Here is a 25,795-nt window from a genome sequence, read left to right as displayed (position 1 = left end):
GTGATTTTGGTAAAAAGTTTACTGTATGTAAATATGAAAATAATGCATAAATATTAAGTCATGTCTACTCCTCCAAGATTCCAAGTGAGGTAAAAGAACACTTACCGCCTGTTGGTAAATCAAATCAGCTGATACGATCACGCATTACCATTACAAGATCAACCGTAGCGTTTTCTGTCATGCCAAGTCTAAATTTAAAGAAATTAACCACTAAATCGAGTTTAAACCTCTCCTTGTGTCAAAGTAAGTTATAAACATCACCTTTTTTCTTTGTGTATGTTACTGCCACTACCACAAAAAAATCTATCGAAAGAAAAATAATAATAAACGCGGCGGGACACACGTTAAAAAACATCAATAATAGAAAGGTTCTCTTTTTGGTAGTGGTGTTAACTGTGGGATCGAAACCAGACTAAGGGAACTATGTATTTTGTGGCAGGCGGATTGGTTTGAGGTCTGCAGCTAAAGGGTGAATTGACCATTTCTGGACATGAAGTGTCGTGTCTCCCCCCGGTGTTTTGTGGAATCGTGAGCGCCAGTGTAGTAGAAAAGGTGCTTTAAGGGGTGTGTTGTTTGCAAATCAGTAGTGCATTGCAATTTTGAGTTCAACAAGGACCACTATGAATTACATACAAAGTACCCCAATGGAAACAAGCCAATGGCTTTCTTGGGTTTTTTAATTCCTATTAGCTAACCTTGTATTGAACTGTACTTTAATGTGCTTTTTTCTGCAAACTTCTAATGAAGTATTCAATCAAACCACAATTTGAGGCGTCCACCGCACACCTGCTTAATAGACCAGGTGTCTACTGGTGTATAAATGAGTCGCATGCTCAATGCTCCAAAATCACTCTTTAGGCTTGTCTGTTTCACTATGGCAGTGGTTCTCAAAGTGGGGTCAGGGGACCTCCAGGGGGTTCCAGAGGGTTCCCTGCGAAATGTATTAATATAGCATCAAAATCAGCTTAACAATCAGCTATTCCGAAAATAGTCAATCTACAAGCTCACAATGTGACTCGTTGTGAGCTGGTAGATCGGCTATGTTCAAACAACTATGAAAAATCTGAAAGATTTTTACACAACTCTTCTCTTTTGAGGTCCTCCTTGACACTAAATCGTTTCAGATAAAATACATATAGATTTGGGGGTCCTTGACATGAATGCTGCATTCGAACCCACCTGTGACAATGGATAAATTGAAGTGCTTTTATGATCCAACAAAACTGTTGCATGTCGTGATGTGGAGAATATAAAAGGCATGATATCAATGCAGGTTTCATCTGTATAAAAGGCTTACTGACTTGACAACTACTTGGTACTGTACATACATGATTGATTACACATACCACCAGGTTCTGTTTGGCTCACCACTGGACAACCATTTAAGGTGCTGTAGTACATAGTGTTTAAAAAAGTGAGCAGGCACATATGGAGTGTCCTTTCATATTTCAGTGTACTCAAAGCATACTCCACATACCAAACCCATTTTACAGACAACGTTTCTCGTGTACATATCAGACGGACAGGTATGCACAGACACAACAAGTGACTGCTGCAGAGACCTTCTAGGCCCTTAGGCGGACATCTGCTCAGTGTCCAGTCCACGTGGACACATAGCTCTTAGCACTGCAGTCTGTTTGAGGTGCTGTAGATTCATAGTTGATAACTCTGCCCCTCCAGCACCAGGACATTAGTTTGATGACACAGTGGAAACGTCCTGTTCACTGTTGTGCTGAGTGCAGCACATTTCTCTTTAGGTAATGAAAAGCATGATTGGATCTATCTTGCACACACCCACTGATAATATATTCAGCCTAAACCAACCCACCTTGCCAGGGATACTCGGCCGTTTTGCCAGCCAGTCCAGAACACACCAATAGTCTGTTGCCACGACGGTCGACCGACCCACAACACCCTTGACTGCACTTCAAACCAACTTGCCCCCAAAATAGGGCAAGTGGTCCATAAAAGTGAAAAACAACATGATTACTAGTAGCAGAATTATTTCACAGAGAGAGGTGCTAGAGAAAAGGCCGTGGGGTAACAAAATCAGTAGGGTTCGTCCTGTAATCCACCCAGTAGATGGTTACATGTACTAAGTTTTTAGCCTTTATTTGAAATCAACGTGAGTCTGAATCCAAAAAAAGAATCCACATGTCTCCAATAGACACCTGAACAAGAGCATAAATGTTTAATACGGACTTCCTACTACCTGCCATGGTTTCACATTCAACACGTGTGCGCAGTCTGCGCACGCACACGCACGCACGCACACACACACACACACACACACACACACGGCGGTGTGGGCCATAGCAAAATATGACGTCACTGGCAGTCAAAGAGTTAAGAGACACAAACAGCGTTCTTACAATTTTTCTTCTTCTTTAAATATTTAACAACTAAAAAAAAACGTTATATACTGTAAGTGCAGGGAGCTCCTACATTTAACAGCATTTCTTATAAACTGAACTGAACTGAAACTAAAAATAATTAACAAAATAGCTCCCCAAATGTTTTGTTCTATCAAATGCAGCATTCTAGTTAGCTCCCACTTGTAGCAGCATTTCTTATAAACTGAGAATTATGAATTATAAAAGGGTTTTATTCCTGTAAAAAATAAATAAGGAAAATAAATAATATCAAAATAATACAATGAACAAAGCAAGCAAGCAAATAAATACAAATAAACAAATAATATTTTGATGGATAAATGCAAAAGATTAATTCATAATTAAGTATCATCACTGTCGGGCAGAAATCGTATGTATCCATATTTCAACGTTTTTTCATAAATGAATGCCCTACTGTCACACTAAAAGAGTGAAAATAGTAGATCCACAAGCTACGCTCTCAATCAAATATCTCAATAGCTATACAATATGAGTATGGGTTCATATTTGACGTCAGCTGTCTGTGCTCTGATTTTAAATTCCGCAGACAAGAAGGCTTGTTTACTTCCTGTTTATTTCCTGTGGCAAAATGCCAATATCTCTGTTCCTCTTGCTTTACGGCAAAGACAAGCTGTGCAATAGATTGCACCGTGTGGATAAAAAGTTTTGCCTCTACTAAGACAACCCTGTGCGTGTGATGACGCGATGTCCGTGAGGAAGGGGGTCACAGAGAATATTCCATGATTTTTCAAAGGTACAGTAAAATCGCTCTTTTTCTCTGGCAGTGCAGTGGGGTGACAATATTACACTATCACTCTGGCAGTCAAAGAGCTAATAAAAAAATATAAACATTATGAATGTCGAGGCCAATAATCTCCCGTTTCGAAAATCGGTCGACCCCTATAATGAATAATATACTGCATAAACACAGTGCTATTATAGCTATAATGGAAGATCGTGAGTAAAGTTCAGGAACTCTGTGGGGTGTTGGGTCAGGAAATAGCGCTTCAGTTCCACTGATGTCTGTGATTTTTACTTGTGCAGTACCAAGCCCCCAGGAGCAGAAGGGCTTTTTGAAGCAATAGACAATCAGACAAGTGGCCAACTCTGGTACAGCAAGCTTGGGCTGTACCAAAGTCCATGGCTCGACCAGAACAGGCCCGACACACAGGCTCACTCATGGAGGTAGTTTGTGACGTAGCACACATTAAATAATCTAATTTGCATGCTTTATGGGCCCCCTTCCAGTAGGATACTTACGGGGGAGCATCCGCTGGGTGAGTAACTTTCATTGAAATGAGTGGGCAGAGATTTTCTGTGCTCTCTTCAGTTCTTATATAGCTCAATGTGCAGTACCCTTCGTCAAGAGTACTTGGAGGCCAGTCTATTACGTCAGTGATGTCTGTACCTGTTGTCAGAGTACTTGGAGGCCAGAATTTAAAAAAAGGTTAAATCAAGGTATAAAAAAGACGCTTTGTTAAAAGGTAGGTTTTTTTGTCCATTTTTACAAGTGTCAGTAGACTGATACGAGCAGAGATTTCATTTAGTTAAATGGAGTTAAATTAACACGATGTTTGTTCATTTCACAAACTCTAACAGAAAACTGAAAAACGATTTTCTTACTGGATTTATGCTATCACGGTATACCTTTTATGTGTATGGATAGTTGTGCACTGTCAGGTGCCCCATTAAAAACATTAATAACATATAGATTTTAATAATGATGCCAAAAGCAACCCCCAGCCTTCTGATGTATTATTCATAAAAACCTCCGCATCTATTCAGTTTGAGAATGTACTATATGCTCTTGTATGCATGACTGTCTTTCACTTCCGATGCCTGCTCTCTTATCCTGCTCCGTCTCTCAATCTCTCCCTCTCTCTTTCTGTCTTCACATTTAAAGGCATGCTAGTGTGATCTATAAATACAGCCTATTTGTGTCGCAGGCTGAAAAAGCACCCGCTGTGTAACCAGTAACCACCGCCACTATCTTAATCGTTTGAGCGTGACATTTAGTCACAGTCTGCGTCACCATCCGTTTCTTCGTCTTGCTGTCAAGAGGCATGGTAGAAGAATAGCACAAATATGGAATACCTTAATTCCCCTGGTTACAACATCCACTGCAAGACTGGCTGAGGTCCCTTAGACACAAGCCAACAGCACAAACCGGACGCTGCAAAATAGCAACAAAGATCACACAATTCCAGTTCTCCAAATCTAATTAAGCATAAGTTACATGTCCTTAAGGCAAATGTGTTACTTGAGAGGCATATCTTTACAAAAACGACTGCCTTACAGACATGACCCAGGGATAAATAAGGAACCTGCATACTTAAGGAAGTTCGGCATTGACAAGCCGCAACCACCGTGGGATTTTCATTTCAAAACAAATGTGTGTTTTCGCAGAATAAAAGCGTTATGCAATAAGATTACCATCATCAATTTGACTTGATCGTTGCCCGTTGCATCGATAGATCAGTCCAGATCAATGGATCCTCCTTACACCCCTAGCTAAATCACAAAGTGATACAGTAGTCCCTTCACCCACTCCCCCTCCCCCTCCAGCTAAATCACAATGTGTGATAGTCCCTCCACCCACTCCTCCTACCTCAGTCTCCACTGCTGCTCTCTCAATGTCCATTTCATTTTCTTTTTAACTAATGGGTAGTGTACTGCAGAGCGAAATATTTCATCAATCAACACCACACAACACTCAGAAATCTAAAGTCTCACGGCAGTATGCAGGATTTAGCCTAATAAAAATCTAACTGAAGATAAAATCCCTGTCATGTTTTACATGAGTATAGGAGGCATCCTAGCTCATCTGGGAGATTTTCACGTAGGTGTATTTCCTTCCTAGAACTAAATTGTGTCGCTAATTTCCCATACTCTGCTTTACTGGTTAGAACTATTTTACTTGCCCGTGATTTACTGAGAGCTAACGCCTGGTACAACAGCGATAGTGGGTTAAGGGTTTCCACTTTCCACTAAGCGTTTTTCTGCTAAACGGGTGTGTTCAAAACGTCCAAAACATCCCAGTCACAAGCTACTGATTGATTGCCACTTTGTCTTGATGCAAACCTCTGTGAAAAAGTTTAGCTTTGCTCAACTTTTTCGCACCACCTTTTGCCGACTCCCTATCTCGCTTTTTCATTGTCTTTTCCATATGTAAAACATTGGTTATACCTGTATATTTGATATGAATACACTGTACTATCAGTACACTCCTGGCAATTGTTGATGATAAAAAGCCTCAATAAAAAAAGTTTTTTAAAAGACAATGCTTTGAGAAAGCGGAATTCTGGTGATTGTGTGAACTAGGCGTAATCATGCATCCTGTCTGTGTCATTTCAATGTGTCAATTCTTTGTGGCTTCAGCCTCAGGCCTTACATATACAACTACACATTATACAGGCCACATTCACCACTTCCTGTGCGTGTGGAGGGCAGTCTGCACACAAATCCTCCTCAAGATCAGAGCAGTTCAGTCTGCACCCTGGTTTTACACTGCTACTAACTATTATCAGTTATTTAAGTGCATGAATGCAAGTAATGCCAATATGTGCACAAGCAACAGTATATTGACAAGAGTAAATTCATTTTTGGAGGTTTGTGGAACCATCTGTGGAATATCAACATTGACTGTATACGGATGCATTTTCCCCAAAGCACACACAACTCCTATTTGTATTATGATGCAATTCTCCTGAGAGAGAGAGCATATAAGTCTTCCACAGAGTCTTGGGACCATGAAAAAGGTGCAGATGGAATTACGCAATGCTGATAAGCAGTAACAACTCATGCCGTGGTAAAAGCAGGCACACACAAGTCCCATGTCTGCCCTGCTGAGGAGTTCATGAGAAAGTGTCATGGATGTCAACAACAAATACTGTAACAGCCATACCAAGTTAACTGAGTCCTGCACAGCCTATAATAATATATAGTTAATAAGTAGTTAATTTTATTTTCACACTCCATCTACCAATGGTTAGCTCTTCCAGACCACATTTTACATTATGTTTGACATGCAGCAAGTTTGGTTTTGTGCCCCACAATAGTGGTCTGCCAGTTATCCTCTCCCAACCAAACACACATAAAGCTAAAGCAATTAATTGGTCATACTGTACTACATAAGTACATAATGTCATATATTTAACCCAAATAGAGGGATCCAATAATGAATACATTCAGTTATGGAGCTGTAATTGTCTCTCAATTTCCTAGCTTGTTGGATCACACATTTGGAAATTATGTCTAATCTTCTGCTGTCATTAGATCACACAACCAGAAGAATGCGTGTGTGTGTGTGTGTGTGTGTGTGTGTGTGTGTGTGTGTGTGTGTGTGTGTCTCAATCAGGCCTACATGTGCGAAAGCTATTATGACGAAATGTAAAACCGCCTTCACACCACTGTCTCAATCAGTGCGCCAGTGCATTTTGTGTGGACAGCAACCCCAACCTTCCATGCATCTTAAATGACGACAACAATGTCTGAATGTATAGCCATACGTGCACAACACACAAAGGTTACACAGAACCAAGGGGCAAGCTCCTGTGCGTGCGTGCGTGCACGAGAAACAGGGGCAGAGCTCATTTCTTTCCCAGCCACACATTCTACGCAGCAAGCAACGCTTAATAAACAGCAACACTACCAGGTGAATGTACTGTACTGTACGTGTCTAGGAGATCAGACTACTCACTAGTAGCTCTGTCTACAATAGAATAGAAGAACATTGAATGTGATGTTGTGTGACAAAGAATGGAAGGTGGAATGAAAACTTGAGGAAACCCGCACACGCTGCCAGGCTCCTCTGATTCTGCATAGGGTTTACATTTAATACAATGTCTCACCCTTCGTCCACTACTTCCATACTGGCTGCTGCTGCTGCTGTTGCTGTTCCAACGGGCCCGGCTGTCCGCTGCAGCGGCATCACTGCTACTGTTCCCGGGAGGAAGTCCTCCCCCCACGGACTCGGAGTCGGAGTCCTCCCCCTCCTCCAGCTCGTCCTCTCCTTCTTCCACCTCCCTCTCGGCCGTCTTCAGCCTCTTGCTGGCCCTGCCGTACTCTCCTTCCTCTCCTTCTTCTCCTTCCTCGTACTCGCACGTTCCTTCTGCCAACAACGACATGGCAGCCTGAGGGGCACAACGCAAGGGAGAGCTGTCAGAAGCTCTAGTTCTATTTTAACGAAAACAACACAGTGCTGCTCTCTCTGCTCGGCCCAGCAGCAACGCTCTGCCTGTTCATAAATTATAAACAGTTTCCTGCGCCCTGCTGTCTGTGGGGAAGGAGAGAAAAAAGACGCCTCGCGAAGGGCTGTAGTGTTCTTTTGGCTGCTTCAAATGGGCATTTGTTTTAACCAATGGGCTGTGGTGACGGACGGTCGCGTCTTTAAAAGATCCGTGTTGTTAATGTTTGTCTCCTTCAGAAGCCTTTTGACGCATATATCAGTGAAGCAGCCGCAGGGTGGTTATATCCTTGGTATCCAAGTACGCATCCCCTTTTCCCCCCCTCCTTTCTTTAGCTCGATTTCTCTCTCTCAACCCAGTGATTTTAGCTTTGAGTGTGTGTGTGTGTGTGTGTGTGCGTGTGTGTGAGTGTGTAGGTGAATGGAAAGATCCAGTGTTGCCAGATGTTGTGAGAGAAACAGGCAACTGGGTCTATGAAAAAACAGCCCAAAAGAAGCGAACCCTTCGCCCTTTGAACATAATCGGCTATTTGAAAACAGCCGATCTACCAAAGCACCTACACTACACGCAACTACCAATATTTACAAGCAACTTGCCAGAAAAGGTCGCTTATGATAAGTGGACATGGCAACACTAGAAAGATCCCGCCCCCGCTCTGATCTGATTGGACAGTATGTTCCTGCTATTTGAAGATACGGCGTGTGATTGGTCTAGTGGTGTTAGTGGAGAGAGAAAGCTGCTCTACATTCTGCAGTGATGTGCGGATAGAGAGAGAGAGACAGTGAGACAGACGGAGAAAGAGAGAGAGAGACGGGGAGGGAGCATGGGAGGAGAGAGTGGGAAAAATGTCAGTGGTGGAAAGTAAGTAAGTGCATGTACTCAAGTAGCCTACTGTACTTAAGTACAATTTTGAGGTATTTGTACTTTACGTGAGTATTTCCAATTTCCAAAACTTTTACTTTTACTCCACTACATCTCAGAGGCAAAAATGTCACTTTTACTCCACTACAATTATTTGAAAACTTTAGTTACTTTGCAGATGATTATTATTACAAAACATACATTACCCACTTCAGCCATATACATTTAGGCCATTTGCAAAATAGCCAACCTACAAGCTCACAATGCTTCGCAATGGGACGCATTGTGAGCTTGTAGATCTGCTATTTTCAAAAGATTTGTATACATTTGAGTACAATGGACATTCTGCATAATAAGTACTTTTACTTTTGGTACTTGAGGTACATTTTATGCCAATACTTTTGTACTTTTACTCAAGTAGCTACATTTTGAATTCTGTACTTTTACTTATAACAGAGTATTTCTAGTTGATAAAAATGTGAGTACTTTTTCCACCTCTGAGAAATGTTATAGCAAGGGACAGAAACGAAGATATATAATGCAAACAGAGATGATGGCCCAGGCCTGGCCTGCAAAGGCACTGAGTCACAAAGCCAGAAAATACCTTGTGGTGATGATGATGATGATGATGATGACTTGTGTTGTTCACACTGTCCAGCTTTCATGAAGAAAAGGTGCTGCCCAGAGGGCCTTTTTTTTTTTATCTGAAAATGAAATAAATAAATAGAGCCGTCTGCACAAGGTACATTTTGTTTACTTTTTGCTAAGCAAGGGCCAATTTGAAGACCTCTTGCGGAGGAGAGTTGGGCCAGCAATATAAAGATAGCAGACACAATTTCAGAGAGACCATCAGCGTGGATGAGCAGTTTTGCATTTAGCCCTATATACATTCAGCCCTATATAGGCGACATTCAGCCCTATCGTGCCGTGCTGCGAGCTTGTGCATCTGCTATTTTTGAATATTTTTGGAAAAATCTTAACACATCTTTTTTTTTTTACATAAATCTTCTCTTTACAGATGGGGGTCCAGCGGCCAAATACATATCAATTTGGGGGTCCTTGACATGAAAAAGTTTGAAAACCACTGCCCTAGTCCTTCTAGACTCCTCCACTCCCCCGGAGGAACCCTTCAGAGGTACCAGGCCCTCCAAACAACCTTGACTCCTGAGGCATGTGACATTGTGCAGTAGCCTATCTCGTAGTACTCGGGACATTGAAATAAACAAATAAAGCTATTTTTTAAGTTACATGCACCTAGCAATATCTATTTTTATATTAGAAATGGGGTTGCGACAAGTTGGAAAAGTGGCAGTGGTCGTTTTCCCACTTAGGATTCGTTTTGGTGCAAAACAAATGCTTTCAATTGATTCAGAGTCATGACAATCCTGACCCCTCACATGCTACTTAAAGCCTCACTATGTAACTTTTTTTAAATGAATAAAATGTATTTTTTGTCCAATCTGTACGGTATAGTACATAGGGTACATTTCAGAGATTTACAATTCTACAATATTGTACATGGTAAAATTGACCCTTTTTTTTGTTTAGTTTTTTTATTAAGCTTTTGCAGATACAGGCTCACATACTGAGGACTGGAGGTGTTTGTTCAGCCTCTTTTTAAAGGCATTAATACTTCTTAATGTAATTAATAAGTATTCATGCAACAACCGCAGGGGGAAGGCTGTTCCATGTTGTTATAGCTTGAGTGGAGAAAGATCCTATCAAGGTATTTGGTGTTTGACTTGAGGATTGTCAGGGCGTGGCTTGGGGTGATACGACCTGGGATGTGAGCTTGGGGTAGCAGTGCTTTGAGATCCACTGGACAGCTGGGAGTGTGCATCTTATAAAGAACAGTTGTTGCTGCAACTGTTCGACGACGACTCAGCTTACTGATGGCATACTGCTGTAGGGCAAGGTCCTCATCCACCCCAATGATTTAAACCTGGTGGTCAAGATTCAATTTATCCCCAGAGCAAGCAGACCTGCTCTATCAGCTCAATGGTAAAAATGTCAGCACTTGCGCAGGAAACCGGGTTCAAATATGGGGTAGAAGAGGAAAGTTTAGTGGCAGTGCTGCTTTTAAGGCAGAAAAAAAACATTCCCAGATAAGGTTCCCTAACTTTCAGCAGCTGTCATGAGTTCCCATGACACATTTCACATTTCGATGTTAAATGTCTTACTAGACACCTTTACAAACACATTTGTGGAGAGATTTCTAGGTAATGGAATTTACACACATTCATGTGTGTAAATGCACACACACACACACACACAAACACACACACACACGCACGCACGCACGCACGCACGCACGCACGCACGCACGCACGCACGCACGCACGCACGCACGCACGCACACACACACGCACACACACACACACACACACACACACACACATACACACACAACCTAATTTTGGAAATCACATTGTAAACCATTATTGATTATCCATACATTATGTATATAGTGCTGGAATGTGATATATCGATAAATTGTTATTATTTCAATTGCATATCTGTGTATTTTCTTTTTCACTGCTGGCATGCTATGGCCTTCTCATGGTTGCATAACAATCCTGCAAGTGTTGAAACTCATCCAACACTCCTGACATACAAAGGGTTTCTCCCCAGAATGGATCCTCTCATGGGCCTTCCAGGAGTTGTGATGGGGGGAGGCCTTGTGAGAGTTGGAGCAGGTGTTACCGTGTCTCTCCCTTGTGTGGATGATGTGGTGGGCTTTAAGGTGAGGCGACTTGGAGTATCACCGGCAGTAGTGGAGATCGTTGTGAAAGATACCTGTATACTCCCAAATTTTCTGAAGTGGGACAACATTGAGGCAACACCAGCCATTACGCCAAACCATGCTTTCATTCTGGTTGACTTTGTTTTGCACTTCTGCAAATCTGGCTATATCTGTGCTGGTTTTACACACCTGCTGAGATATGCATCAGCACAGCAGGGATAAAACTTTGATCTTCTTGCTCTCCGGAAATATTGCAGAAGTTTGCAATGATGTGCAGTGAGAGAGCTGGAGGAAGCGAGTGGAAGAGAAATGTTATGAGAGACAGAAATGAGGCCGTGCAGATGATGGCTTGGCACCGCGTGATGAAGCCAGAAGGTATACAGTATAGAAATACCTAAGACCTGATGATGATGATGATAATGATAATGATGATGATGATGATGATGATAATGGTTATGATGGAGAGGTTATACATGTTGATGATGATGACGACTGAAGTGTGTAAAATACTGGAACCATCTTAACCAAACAGACCGGGGCTCTCATTCATCAATAATGCATATTCTAAATTCACTAGAATGTTTGCAAGTTAATTGGTAGGATTATTTATCAACTGTACTTACAAACACACTTCATTTATCATTTCACTATTGAAAAAGTTACCAGGGCAGTATACATTTCTAATATCTCCTGTCCGTTTTGAAAAAAGAAAAAGAAACTTGCAGTATAGTATATGTAGACTATTACTGAAAAAGTGGTTGCCAACCATGCTTTCAGTCAGGTTTATGTTGGCCTTAATTTTGCACTTCTGCAAATGTGGCTATATCTGCACTAGTTTAGAATTTTAACACCTACTGAGATATGCATCAGCCGGGTTACAACTTTAAGCTTCCTGCTCTCCAGAAATATTGCAAGTTTACAAATGTTGTTGATACTGTAGCAATTACAAAAATAGTAACAATTCAAATGCCATAATACTGTAATGACTAATTCACCAAAAACTGGTGTGCACAGACCATAATGCTACTAGTGAGTGTGAGGAGTGTGAATCCAACTCCTGTCTTGTCTCGCATGTCTCTCCTATCTGCCCTTGTTTCTTGTTTCCCTACACAGATAAGAAGTAAAGCATACAAAATGCGACAAAAAAGTCTTACAGTTTGCACATCCAATCAGTAGCCTAATCAAAGACAAACAGTGCAGTGCACCCCTGTCAGAGATAAAGTAGGCCTAATACATTTTCAGTTACTAGTGACATGGTCACACCCAGCATTTAGCGTATAGTCTCAGCATATACTGTATTGAGAGTTTGCCTATAATCATAATGTACCTTTATTGGCCTTTTGCAAAAAGCATGACAAGATGCCTTCATGGTTCACAGTTGGAACCACAAACATCCACACTTGATATGCATGAAGCATAAAAGGCTAAGCAATAGAAATGAAGTTGGCACCCATGCAACAGGCACACTTACACAGCTTAAAAAAAGAATGTAGGCTTAGTCGGCATGTCAGCACCCAATAAACTGCACTGTGATGCATGATTCTGAGGACTGGTGAGGTGAGGACTGAGACCAGTCACATTAAGAGACACAACAGAGGATGAGAGAGCTGTGCACACACACACACACACACACACACACACACACACACACACACACACACTCACACTAAACTGCCTCAGTGTTTTTCATTATTTTAAAGATACAATCTTTGTTTTCTTGTTGTCTTCTTCAAATAACATTAATGACATTGTCGACCATTGTCTCATACTACCTCTAACCACTGCAGAGACGCTAAATATTGTATTGATGTACTCTAACATACAGATTGGTTAAAATTTAGTTAAATTTAGTCATTAGACTAAGTCCCAGATGTATCTCTTATAACTCTGTCTAAAGAGAGGTAAAGTCTACTATGGAAGGTTTGTTTAATATCTTGTGTTCAACTCATGCACATACATTGTATCTATTGAATTGCAAATAGTGCTACCAGAGTGCAGATCCATCATTTAAATACATTAACCTACCATACCATTTGAGTGCAATGTGCCTTTACTAGCACATTGCGCTAGCACTTGAATTAGAAAGGGGTGCTCCCCCTCTCTCTGCCAGGCCGGGTGGCCTATACCCAGGACTGTGTAAATCATAAGTTATAAGCTGCAGCAGTCAGGACCCGAGAAAGCTTGTGACATTTGTGGTGCCCCCTACGGTGCTGAGAAGTGAAAGTGAGGGTTGTTGTGTAATAAATCAACACAAGGAATGCATTACCTTAAGCAAAGACAACTTTATTAATGCTCAGGTAGCAAAATTTCTAAAATTACATCCGAGACATCGAAACACAAAGCACTCCGCTCCTTTCCTGTAGGAAAAGCTACAGTTCAGAGACGTATACAAACAGCCATCTTCTGCAAATGTCTTCCCTCTCCATGACGTGTAGCCTATTACCAGCCACAGCATGCAGTCATCCAGGAAATCCAGTTTAATCAAATCCACTGCCCCCCTTTAACATCATTATAATCTAATCTCAAAGTACGTTAGTCACCATAAATAATTTATTATATTAAAATATTTTCATGCGAGTAAACAAAGGACGGGGGAGAGGGAAACAGCTTTGGAATTCTTAAACACAAAGAAACAAAAGGGGCGTACAAGGGGGACCTAGGATCTATGAAAATATATTCAACAGATATACAGATTGAGACAAAAATATAGAAATACATTTACACCTATGTATGTACATGTGTACATCAGCAATATATCACCCATGTGAATATCACAAATTATCTAAATATGTTCTCACGATGACTCACTGGAAAATGTGAGCGTCTTAGTGGTAATTTGGTCCGTTTCAAAAGCATATTTTCTGAAATTTAGCTCCAAGGTCAAGGGCTACATGTGTTGAATAGCAGCACGGAATGAATCAAGTCAAATCACTTATCTGTTCTCTTGATGATTAGGTAAACAACACAGGAATCTCCCAGAATACACTGTCATACAGACACTGATGATAGCTCTGGCAAGTGGTCCATGCTGGTCTGAGTTATCAATTATAGTAATAACGCTATTTTTTGTTTTTCTTTTTACCAGCTCACAGTTAAATTTCATTGCATTAGCCTTTTTTTGCCACAGTATGACAAGCATCAAGAATCTGGTACAGAGAAACAACGGAATTAGTTTCCACAATGTCAAGGTGGCATGTCTGGACCCTCATTGTTTACCCTTTTTCAATTCCCCTGATGCTTACAGGATTAAGCATGAAAAAGAAAAAGAGATGAGACTTGATATATGTTGGTAACAGTCCTGCTTTTGTAAAGTCTGCTATAAATAATGTCAATATGAAGCTCAATATAGTATATACTCAATATAATAACTCAATTTTTAACTTGTATCATGTATGCCTTTGATAATTATAGCAACATACTTACATTTAGAAGCTTAGTTATTGCATTACATATTATTCAAACACTTTAAACCCTGTTTTCCGGTAATATCGCAGAGTCATACTCTACCGGTTATAAATAAATACATAGATCATTACAGTCAACATGTTTGGAAAAGAATAAAAAGAAAAAAGTAATACTTTGTACATTCTAAAGACAAATATATCTTATTGTAGCAACTTCAGTTGACAGCTTTAACTGCTGGCCAATAAATTAACAATGAACAGGAAACAAAAGCAAAACGTTTCCCTCAGAGAAAGAAAATGGTTCATTTTCATTTCCCCATAATATAAACTGACATGTTATGGCTGCTGTCAGGAAATCATCAGTTTTTTGACAGATGTTTATGAACAAGTATTTTGCAGTTGCAAGACCACTCATCTGATCATTTTGACAGTTCAGGGGTTGTGTGATTGAGGTGCAAGGTGCTTGGATTGCTGACCAGCCTCCACTACAAAAGGTGTAATAGTCTTTTTCAGGCGCACCAACATTTTACACACACCAAACTAATAGGAACATTTATGCACCACAAACCTACCATATTTGGACAAATCTAAACATTATGCATTACAAAATACATTAAACTTCTCAATTAAAAATAAAGTTGAAACCCCAAACCTAAAATATATATTTTAGTTGGGGTATAAAAGTCTCTTGGTGGATAGTTATCAACTGAACCACTGGCAGTTCCACTGCTGGCCAAAAGCCTCGTTTCATGTTTTCTCTTCCCCACAAGGACAGGATGTTGGAATTCCATGCATCAGAGAGGAAGTAGCTCGCATTAGCTAGTCATCTAATGCTGTCATTTTTGTCGCTGTGATTGAACAGAGAAATAACAAAAAGCAGCAGTCAAGTTGTACTGTGTTGGTTGTCAGAATGGTCCCTAGGTGGCAGCATACACTGTGAGATCTCAATGATCCAGTGAGTCTTTTTCTGTGCCCAACACATCAGAGCACAAAAACAAAAAGAAGATAGAACTCAGACATTGTTTCCCCCAACAAACCTGCTTCATCTTACAAGGACGGTACCTTATAATCAGCACACATTTTTAGGAGAGCTGAACAATCAGTAAAAACAAACGAAGCAATATAGTATAAACTCAGCAGTTCAATTTGCACTCAAAGTATTTAACATGACTTATAATCTTCCATAACCTAACCTATAGGCTAACCAATTAGGACAAATAATTTCAGAAGAAACTCATTTTTTATATACAAAAGTGTAGAAACTACAACCTCATAAGGTGATTCTCAGCTACATACAATTCCACAAATTCCACACTGGCACAAAGTACCATTGGAGCAAAGTGCTCATTTTGGTGTGGCGTACGATGATAATACTGTAGTCTAAAAACACATTGTTGTTGTTAATAATGAGCCATAGACAAAAAAAACATCAACATTTGTTTCTGTTGTAGAAAAGTAATACTTCAATATAGATCATGACATCATAAATGCCTCAAAATGCCCATGTCAAATGTTGATGCTGGAATGCATGGTACCACATCAGCCATACTGGGAACATACAGCAGCCTGCCCAGCACCCCCTCTCTCAGATTGGGGCAAGCCAGGGTGTCACAAATAGAGGAGTCAGGCTTGACAAACTCACCTAACAGGGGTTTAAAACAGCCCCTCCGTAACATTAAGATCCAATCAAAATCAATAAATTGTGGAGGGGAACCAAAATAAAAATAATAAAATGAAACATAACAAATTCTGCCCCACCTGATATGTAAGTAGTGGAGATATGTCCACGACATGCACAGAAATGTGCATGTCGTGAAAAATAAATAATAAATATCCAGGTCTATTTACATGAGTATCATACTATTTACAGGAAAAAAATAATTACCTCTATTAAAGCTAATTTTGTTCAATACAAAATGCAAGTAGCTACTGCTTGATGCTAATGGTATACATTTAGAAAAAAGTGACAGGTTAATGCCCTGTTTCTGAGTATGTGTGTGTATGTTTCTGGTGGGGTGGGCTGTTGTGTTGGTCAAATTACTTGAACCCATAACTTGGCCAGATAACCCAAAATCTTCAGACAAAGAACCATACCTGTACCTGTAAACCAAGCATTGCACATAACTGTCAATAATGCAATATCAGAGTTATAACTTGCAGTATATGACTTATCATGACTTGATTTTAGTAAGTGCAGTGTAAAGCATGTGTGATGGCAATGGGAATCAAATTCCCAAACCCTGGCAGTGCAAGTACCTTGTTCTGTCCATTGATTTACACAGGAATGGAACCATTAACCACGGCAGTGTTAGTGCTTTGGGCTTTGTTGGGAACGTGGGAATCTCTAACCCTGGCAGTGTCAGTGCCTTGCTTAAGCCCTTGAGCAACACAAGACCACCTGAAGATATGCTGCCCCCACTGTGTTTAACTAAAATACAATGGACAGCTAATTAAAGTATTTTAGCATTATAGTGTAGGTATATTAGAAAAGTCATCATTGATACAGTTCTTTGTCAAAAGAATTCCGTTCATGGTTTAAGTCATGTTTAGCAAACATAAAAAGTTCAGTGCATTATTACCACCCATGTACAATACAGATAACGTCAATCAACACTAAATATCATTGCTTACATTATTATTATTATTAACAATATTCCCAACCTTTAATACCAGCATTTCTCTCAGCTGGTTAGCAGCTAGAAAACATCAAACCCTGGTATCTTTGAACTGACATAATATAGGGCTTTTCAAAATAAAATCCCTCAAAAACAGCAGCAGGCAGTAGTCTCTTTTTTGGGGTGTCCCGAGTCCTGTCCAGAATGAGGGCTTGTGACATTTGGTGGTATCCACCATACGGAAACATAACAATTGACCAGTACTGTCAATTTTTTTAATTCACACTGTGTACTGTGTATATACTAGACTGGCTCTGTATTGAAGTGAGCATAAAGAGGGGCTGTAGATATCAGATGAGAAGACAAAAAGTCTCTCTAACCTTCAGAAGCGCTGGGGTGGCGCAGTGGTAAAGTACTGCCCACCTCTGTGGAATCTAGGGGTTCGAATCCACCGTGGTGCATCCAGCTTTGTCGACCGTCTATATGAACACAATTGGCCCGTGTTCGGGGGGGGGAAGCCGGGCGGCGACGGTGATATTTGTCACTGCACGTACTCCTACGGGCTGGGGCGGCACCTGTCAGCAGGGAGTGATGGGCGGGAGGAGTAGGACGGAGGCTCTACGTCCTCCCGGTGGGCTCCTCACTGCCAGGTGAGTCAGTAGGATACAGCAGTGACAACACACACATGTGAGTGGGGAGGAATTAACTGGCAAACAACTAAATTGAGGAGAAAGGGCTAAGATGCAAAAAAAAAAAAAAAATTAAGTCTCTCTAACCTTCTGGACAAGAGACTAAAGTCACCCTGATGAAGGCCTGTGTGTAGGTGCTTAATAGAACCAAAACATAAGGTGATTGTGTTAAATCAGTAGTTGTGTGTGTGTGTGTGTGTGTGCGTGTGTGTGTGTGTGTGTGTGTGTGTGTGTGTGTGTGTGTGCGTGCGCGCGCGGCCGTGCGTTTGCGTGTGTGTGGTTCAGTCTCGGCAGGTGGGCAGGTTGACAAAGGTGAAAATGTTGTACTCAATGAGACAGGAGAAAGACACAAAGACAGCATAGAGCAGGAGACACATAACACCCAGACGGCTGTCCAACGTCCACTTGTTCAAATGGACTCCTGTCACCTGGTACACACACGCACGCACACACACACACACACACACACACACACACACACACACACACACACACACACACACACACACACACACACACACACACACACACACACACACACACACACACACACACACACACACACACACACACACACACACACACACACACACACAGACAGACAGACAGGTGAGAGAGACATGATTACAACTGTGAAAAAAATGTGAAACAAAAAGCTTAAAGCAGTGATTCTCAAGCTTCTTCATTTCGAAGACCCACCAGTTTAAAATGCAAAATATCCATAAAATGGTTTGCGTTTACGCATGATATGTGGCCCAAGTTGTGAATAGACATGATGTTGTGTGACACCGGCTTGGCTCTTGAAATCATGGCCTGTGACTATAAGCTACTTAATACTCACTGTTATAAAGACAGACGCCAGTAGGAGACCCACAGAGAAGATCAGCCCTTTACTGTTCAGCTTGACCTGGGAAGACAACACACAGTAACCAGTGGTGGAAAAAGTATATACTCAAGTAAATACTCAAGTATTCAAAAGTCAAAATTATAAAGTACATTTTCTTTTTAATGTCAATGGATTGCTGTATTGAAATCTAGATCATTTCCAAACGTTTTCCAAACATTTCCAATCTACAGTACAAGCTCACAACGCGTCCCACCGTGAAACGCCGACATTAAGCCACTCCGACCTACTTACTATTTACTTACTTAGCTTGGAAATGTCTCAAATGAATTCAGGTTTATTACAGGAAGATTGTGGCGGTGATAGAGAAGTAAAGAGAACGCATTCCCAGTTATACATATGCAGACTCTGCACTAAGACATTTGTCACTGCTGATGTTGACTGCATATGATAATGCTGCTAATGGGACTGACCTCTGAACAGGAAGTGAAGGGTGTGGTACTTACATAGGAGCCGTAGTTGATGGCCAAGGTATTAATAGTCCAAGGCAAGCCAAGACCCACCAATATGTCAAACACATTACTGCCTATGGAGTTAGATACAGCCATGTCCCCCATTCCTAGAGAGAGAGAGAGAGAGAGAGAGAGAGAGAGAGAGAGAGAGAGAGAGAGAGAGAGAGAGAGAGAGAGAGAGAGAGAGAGAGAGAGAGAGAGAGAGAGTGTAATAAATGTAATAAAATGAACCCACAGCTATCACCTCTGTGCCAAAAATGTAAAATCTCAGTAGGGACCTACACTCATTGTGCCTGGTCTTGTCCTAAAATACACATATTGGATGGATATTTTGCAAGGTATGCAAGACATATTGGGTGTGATTTTGCATATGAACCCTCTCTCTTTGCTTCTGGGTCATCCGATTCAAGATGCAACCTGTGTTGCTAGCACCGGTTGGCAGTATGACAGACACCCTGCATATGCTGCTAGAAAGCTTATCTTTATTACTTGGATACACGACAAACCTCCCACTAAAACTAGTTGGCATAGGATGGTTTTGGAGTGTTTTACTCTTGAATACTTACTCCAAAACGTACTTCCAATGGACGAGTTCATGAAGATATGGGCTCCATACCTTCGTTTTTTTAATAACACAGTGGCTTCAACACTTTCAAGTGTTTTTCTTGACTAATTGTGGATCACAACTTATGTGCCTTGTTTATTGCAATATGGTAGCTACATCCCCCTTTTTCTGTCACCCGAGCTATAATAATAATAATAATATGCATTGACTTTTCTTTATCATTTACCCTTATATTATGTCTACATAATGTACAGATATGCACACAGAATATCTCTGTCTATCTCTGTTATTTGTCCATGTCATTTGTGAAGACCATTTGTTGTGTTTGTCGTTGAGTGTGTGTAAAAAATGTAAAACTCAATAAATATATTTGAGAAAAGAAAAACTAACAACAACCAGGTCGACACACCTTTGGTGGTGAGTGTGTCTTCTAAGTACACCCCTTAGACAGACAGACAGACAGACAGACAGACAGACAGACAGACAGACAGACAGACAGACAGACAGACAGACAGACCGACAGACAGACAGACAGACAGACAGACAGACAGGCGGAGAGAAAGAGCGAAAGACATGGGCCGCTAAATATTGGATGAAGGGAACATAAATAAACCCAGATGAAAGGGTGGTGGTAGACACCATGTGGAGCTGTCTTCCCTTTCCTGTCACCTTTTCTTCCTCCTCATCGTACCACAGACAGAGAGAGAAGGGCAGAGAAAGAGATGACACGCCCCCTCCCTCTATCCATCTCCTTTGGTGTTTGTTCCCTTTCTTTCTTTTGAAAGTGGCTTCCCTTTGATTCCCATTGATTGGTTTGGTTGATAGGATGCTGCTTTATAGTCTCTTGTTCAGTGCATGTGTGTGTGTGTGTGTGTGTGTGTGTGTGTGTGTGTGTGTGTGTGTGTGTGTGTGTGTGTGTGTGTGTGTGTGTGTGTGTGTGTGTAATTGCGCGTGCGTGCACATACTGTATGTGTGTCTGTGAATGTGCATGTGTATACACAATGTATGCAGCATACAGTATGTGAATGTGTTCTCACCTTGTCTAGCCACTATGAGACTAGCCATGCAGTCAGGAACGCTGGTTCCTGCAGCCAGGAAGGTGATCCCCATGATGACATCAGGGATTCCAAGAGTAAAGCCAATCACTGTCACCTGTCGGAGAGAAGGATGTTAAAACAAATGCAGAATTAAACAATGCAACCTACAATAGAGGTGTGCATAGATTTGCATAGATACATGGGTTACTGATTATTTCCATTGCTAAATTCACACTTTAAAATGTATTACAGATTACACACTGCGGTTACTGCATAACCGCAGTGTGCAGGCTGAATGCTCTTTAAGCCTCAAATATGAGCGAGGAGAGTTTTCACTGCTTGATTTCCTTATCAGTGCTATATCTAGCACTGACGAAGGTCCTATGACCGAAACGTTTGCTACTTTTTTTGCACCTTCACTTCAATAAAATAAAAACTATTTTCATAGTCTCTGTAAGGAGTCTTCCTTAAAAGTTTATGGAATGTTATGCCAGTTTTCCTTTATGTTTTTGAGACCACAGCACCTGCAGTCAACCCTGAACAGGGCGCAACAGTTTACCCTGTACATTATTATCAAGAGAGAAGAAATATTGAATATTGAAAATATTGATCTAGACAAAGTTTGCAAAGTTGAGAAGATGAAATGTAGAAAAATGTATTTGTAGGCTTGGTGCAGTAGAGATTTATAAAATATTTAGCTTGAGCTAGACCATGCCAATTTGTTGTCAATATGCACATTTTCTGTATTAGATCAGCTCTATACCATTCTTATTTATGTACAAAATAACTAAATAGTCCATCTTACTAAAATGATCTAATAGAAAAGCTGCCATCTGGTGTTGCTGTGTTTATCAGTGACTTGATGATGAAAAAATAATGTTTGACCACATTAACCATTTTTCAGGCCAATTTACGTTTTGGCCTATAACTGGACTGATCAGCATGAAACTTTGCACGCACATTCCCACTAGGTCGGGGAAGCAATGCCACCCTTTTCACATTGTCCTGTTATAGCGCCACCAGGAGGACAATTTGTGCTATTATTTACTTATGCTGTATGATAACGGTGTAAGATAAATGCAATGCAAATCTGTTGAGGACAGCAGAGTGGCGTTATGTATCTGTTTGTCTCTTGGTCGTTCTGTTCTCTGTCCATCCATCCTCTGTCGTCTTACCATCCACACCATGACGTAGGAGAATGCAGCAATCCAGAGAGTGGACGCCACAAAGGAGAGCATGAACCATTCCTCCCAGCGTGGTTTGTTACAGTTAGGCACGGTGTAGTACAGCAGTAGACACAGAGGCCACGCTAGGAGCCACTTCAACTTGTTACACACCCCCGCTGTAATGAGAAACAAACCGTGAGAAACCTACAGCAGGTAGACATGAAGACAGTGGGAGATAATGTGTGGACAAGGGTAGGTAATGGAATCCCGCATCATGGAATACAATTAAGAATTGTGAGTTTTTTACAGCCACACTGTGTAGAACAGGGCATGCATGTAAACAGTGAATTTATATAGCATCTTGATCCAATACGCTTTCCAATTTTCAATGTGCATTACATTCACTCATCCACCGATGGCAGAGGACCGTGCAAGGACACTTCGACACTAAGCCAGGATTGAACCAGGAACCTTCGGATTCCCAAGTATCTCCTGAGCCACAACCACACCATGTAAGTATGTACATACTGTACGTATATACAGTAGACATAGACGTATGTACACTAACATTTGGCCAATTTATGATTAATTTACCGTAGATGCATATTCTTATTGTCGCTGCTGTAATTTATTCAATTTGTTTGTTCATGTGTGCAAATGGAATCAACATACTCACTCACATCACTACTACACAACAAATACAAGTGTTGATGATCCATCTTAATCATCTACCTGGGCACTGGAATGGCACAAAGGGTCCCTCGTCATCTTCCTCCTCCTCCTCTTCATCATTTTCATTGTTTTCGTTGTCTTCGTTTTCTGTCTCGTTGCCAGCTTCACGGTCATCGTGTCGACCATTGACCCCCCTCTCGAGCCCGGCCAGCCCATTCTCTTGGCCTCGCCTACTTACCCCCTTCCCAGGGGCATCTGAGTCTCCGTTGGTGAAGGCCCGCGTGTTGATGAGACGCTGTCTCTGGAGGATGGACACAAACGCACACACGCACATCATTGCCAAAGGTTATTCGTCGATGGAGTTTTAAAGCATGTATCCATTTATTCAGCTTTCTCTTTTGTGGTTCTGCTTATGTGTGTGTGTGTGTGTGTGTGTGTGTGTGTGTGTGTGTGTGTGTGTGTGTGTGTGTGTGTGTGTGTGTGTGTGTGTGTGTGTGTGTGTGTGTGTGTGTGTGTGTGTGCGTATAATATACAGTATATCAGAACACAGTATTAAAGCAATAGGACACTTCGGTAGAGGTTTGGGTTGTGTACTTACCTTGTCATGATGTCACTCGCCCAATAATAAATATCACTTCGTTGCACAGTTGCTTACAAATAAATAATCCAAAAATAGCATCTTATTAACTTCCACTGTACGATGAAACAGCTCTCAAAGTCACTCTTTTAGCACAGAAAAGAATGAAAACAAAGCTGATTCTGGCAATATATAACAGCTCAGCTTTGTTTGTGTTTGTTTATGTGCTAAAAGAGCACATAAACAAGTATGTTTCATTGCACAATGGAAGTCAATGAGACGCTATTTTTGGATTATGAATTTCTAACCAACTGTGCAACGGAGTGATATATCTTGCCAATCGGACGAGTGCAAGGTAACTACTCAACCCAAACCTCTATCAAAGAGTCCTATTACTTTAAGAGTCACATGGCGAACTGCAAGGGTGCCTGCGCAAATCGGTGTTGCTTGGCATGAACGGCAGCGGTTTGTATTGTGTGACATCAGACCACCCTACAATATATCTGGTGTGTCAATGCCTTTAAGTGAACTTGGACGAGGGAGGACAGAAATAAGTTACAAGCTACAATACTAACAAATAAAGAGGACTTTAGCGTGGTTTGCTATAAAATAGCTGAGTGGCATGGATTCTGGTGTTTCACAGGCTACCGGAGAGTTCTTCTCCACCCTGAATGAGATGGGCTTCACTGAGCAACAGATCAAGGCTGCTGTTAAGGCAGGAAAGTCTTCTATTCGAGAAGCAGCAGAGTGGCTTGTTCAAGTGCCGCAGCCCTCTCAGCCAACTACGACAGCACTTTCTGCGTGTAACCTTACCAAAGACGCCACATACTCAAGCACTTCTGAGTCACAAGCAGGGGATTCTGGCGGGACTATTGGGGATCTCTTCTCCACCCTGAATGAGATGGGCTTCACTGAGCAGCAGATCACAGCTGCCGTTCAGGCAGGAAAGTTTTCTGTTCGAGAAGCAGCAGAGTGGCTCGTTCAAGAAAAGAACCCACGGCTCAGATTGGTGCCGCATCCCTCTCAGCCACCTGCGACAGCACTTGCTGCGTTCAACCTTCCCAACGAGGCCACATACTCAAGCACTTCCGAGTCACATGCAGGGTCTTCTGACAATAGCACATGCCCATCCTTGGCCCTGACATTGCCCCAGCTGTCCACCACATCTGTAGACCCACCACCTGTAGAGTCCCGTATCAAACAGGACATGAGCGACTTTCACAAGCAGCAAATACAATGTATGGCTCAAGAGGCCAAGGCAGAGAAAAGACAGAAGCAACAGCAGCACGACTTGGTGCTGAAGCGAATTGCGGATGACCGGAAGAGCCTGAAGAAGACCCAAACTAGTGGAACCAATGAGACTTCTTCCAATGACCAACGCCAGAGGCTGGGGACAGAGATTCAGATGAATGAGGATAACAACTGTATACTCATGATTCGGCTGCCCTCTGGAGAGAACCTGTCTGTGCATTTCCCAGCTGATGCCTGTCTGCAGAACGTGGTGGAGCACATCTCCGGGCGGTACCCTTCCCTACCAGCCTTCTCTCTTCTGCAGGGTTTCCCACGGAAGCGCTTCGGGGACGCAGATCTGGTTTGTTCTCTGCGCTCCCTTGGCCTCACGCCCAGCGCTTCCCTCTGCATCCAGACCACCCCTCCAGAAACACCCCAGGACTCACCCATGCCAGTGATACAACTCTCACCTGGACAGCAGGAACAGACAACTGTTCCTCAACCCCAACCACACTTCCCCGTTCAGGGTGGGGTGGAAGTGCAGTCTCACTTTGAGGGGCGGGGACGGCTATCACAGTTCGCTGTTCAGGGTGCAGTGGATGTGCAGTCTCACTCCTGGGGGTGGGGTCAGAAGCTAGTTCCCGGAGATGCAGAGGAGGCTGCCAGCATGGATGAGCAGGATGAGGAGCCGAGGGACATTATAGAGGCAGTAGAGGCAAATGCAGAGGAGGATACCAGCATGGATGAGCAGCCGAGGGAGATTATGGCGGCAGAGGCAGATGCAGAGGAGGATACCAGCATGGATGAGCAGGATGAGGAAATGGTGGAGCCACAGGAGGCTGACAACTCAGATGAAGATGATGAGGAGCTTGAGGCAGATGGATACCCTCCTCACATGCTCAACAATATGCATAGGCTCCCCTTCTTCCCAGGGAACATGGTTCAAGGAGGAAGACATCGCTGGCCAAGGGAAGGGAACCGGCTCCGGGAGGCACCAACGGAGGACTCTGCCGAGCCGGATGATAATGGTGGTCGGGCAGCTAAACGTCTCGCTGCGGTTGAGCGTCTTAACAGAGCAGGATACCAGGAAGACCCTCAGACCGCCAGAGGACACCCCAGGAAACCCTCCAGAATGCCCAGCGTCCCATCCCTGTGTGTCCTCGCCACCCAGGCCACTGCCCATCTCATGACCCATGATCCCAGTATGCAGTACATCAGCAGTCTGTCGTGTTTGACGCCTGAGCTTGCCGAGCTGCTGCTCAACCGTATGTCCAGCAATAGGCTGCTGTGTCCGCGCACCC

At 42.1% G+C, this 25,795-nt stretch overlaps 2 protein-coding genes across 3 annotated transcripts in view; both read right to left on the bottom strand.

Annotated features, from left to right (window-relative positions):
* Nucleotides 1-7,952, bottom strand: part of hnrnpll (heterogeneous nuclear ribonucleoprotein L like) — a 30,837-nt gene extending 22,885 nt beyond the window's left edge. For both annotated transcript variants that reach the window (XM_084076935.1, XM_084076936.1), the window contains exon 1: nt 7,244-7,952. In XM_084076935.1, the coding sequence (XP_083933061.1) occupies nt 7,244-7,519 (276 nt within the window). In that variant the 5' untranslated portion in view covers nt 7,520-7,952. The remainder of the gene's footprint in view (nt 1-7,243) is intronic.
* Nucleotides 7,953-13,450: 5,498 nt separating this feature from the next.
* Nucleotides 13,451-25,795, bottom strand: part of slc24a3 (solute carrier family 24 member 3) — an 85,574-nt gene continuing 73,229 nt past the window's right edge. Inside the window, exons 12-17 of the mRNA XM_084075890.1 lie at nt 22,748-22,988; nt 22,025-22,191; nt 20,850-20,964; nt 19,242-19,354; nt 18,733-18,798; nt 13,451-18,319 (exon numbers count right to left, since the gene is read on the bottom strand). Coding sequence (XP_083932016.1) covers nt 18,173-18,319; nt 18,733-18,798; nt 19,242-19,354; nt 20,850-20,964; nt 22,025-22,191; nt 22,748-22,988 — 849 coding nt within the window. The 3' untranslated portion in view covers nt 13,451-18,172. The remainder of the gene's footprint in view (nt 18,320-18,732; nt 18,799-19,241; nt 19,355-20,849; nt 20,965-22,024; nt 22,192-22,747; nt 22,989-25,795) is intronic.

This window comes from Gymnoscopelus microlampas (genome assembly GCF_963454915.1).
Source record: "Gymnoscopelus microlampas genome assembly, chromosome: 13".
NCBI classification, from domain to species: domain Eukaryota; kingdom Metazoa; phylum Chordata; class Actinopteri; order Myctophiformes; family Myctophidae; genus Gymnoscopelus; species Gymnoscopelus microlampas.
This window is presented reverse-complemented; position numbering and strand designations above follow the sequence as displayed.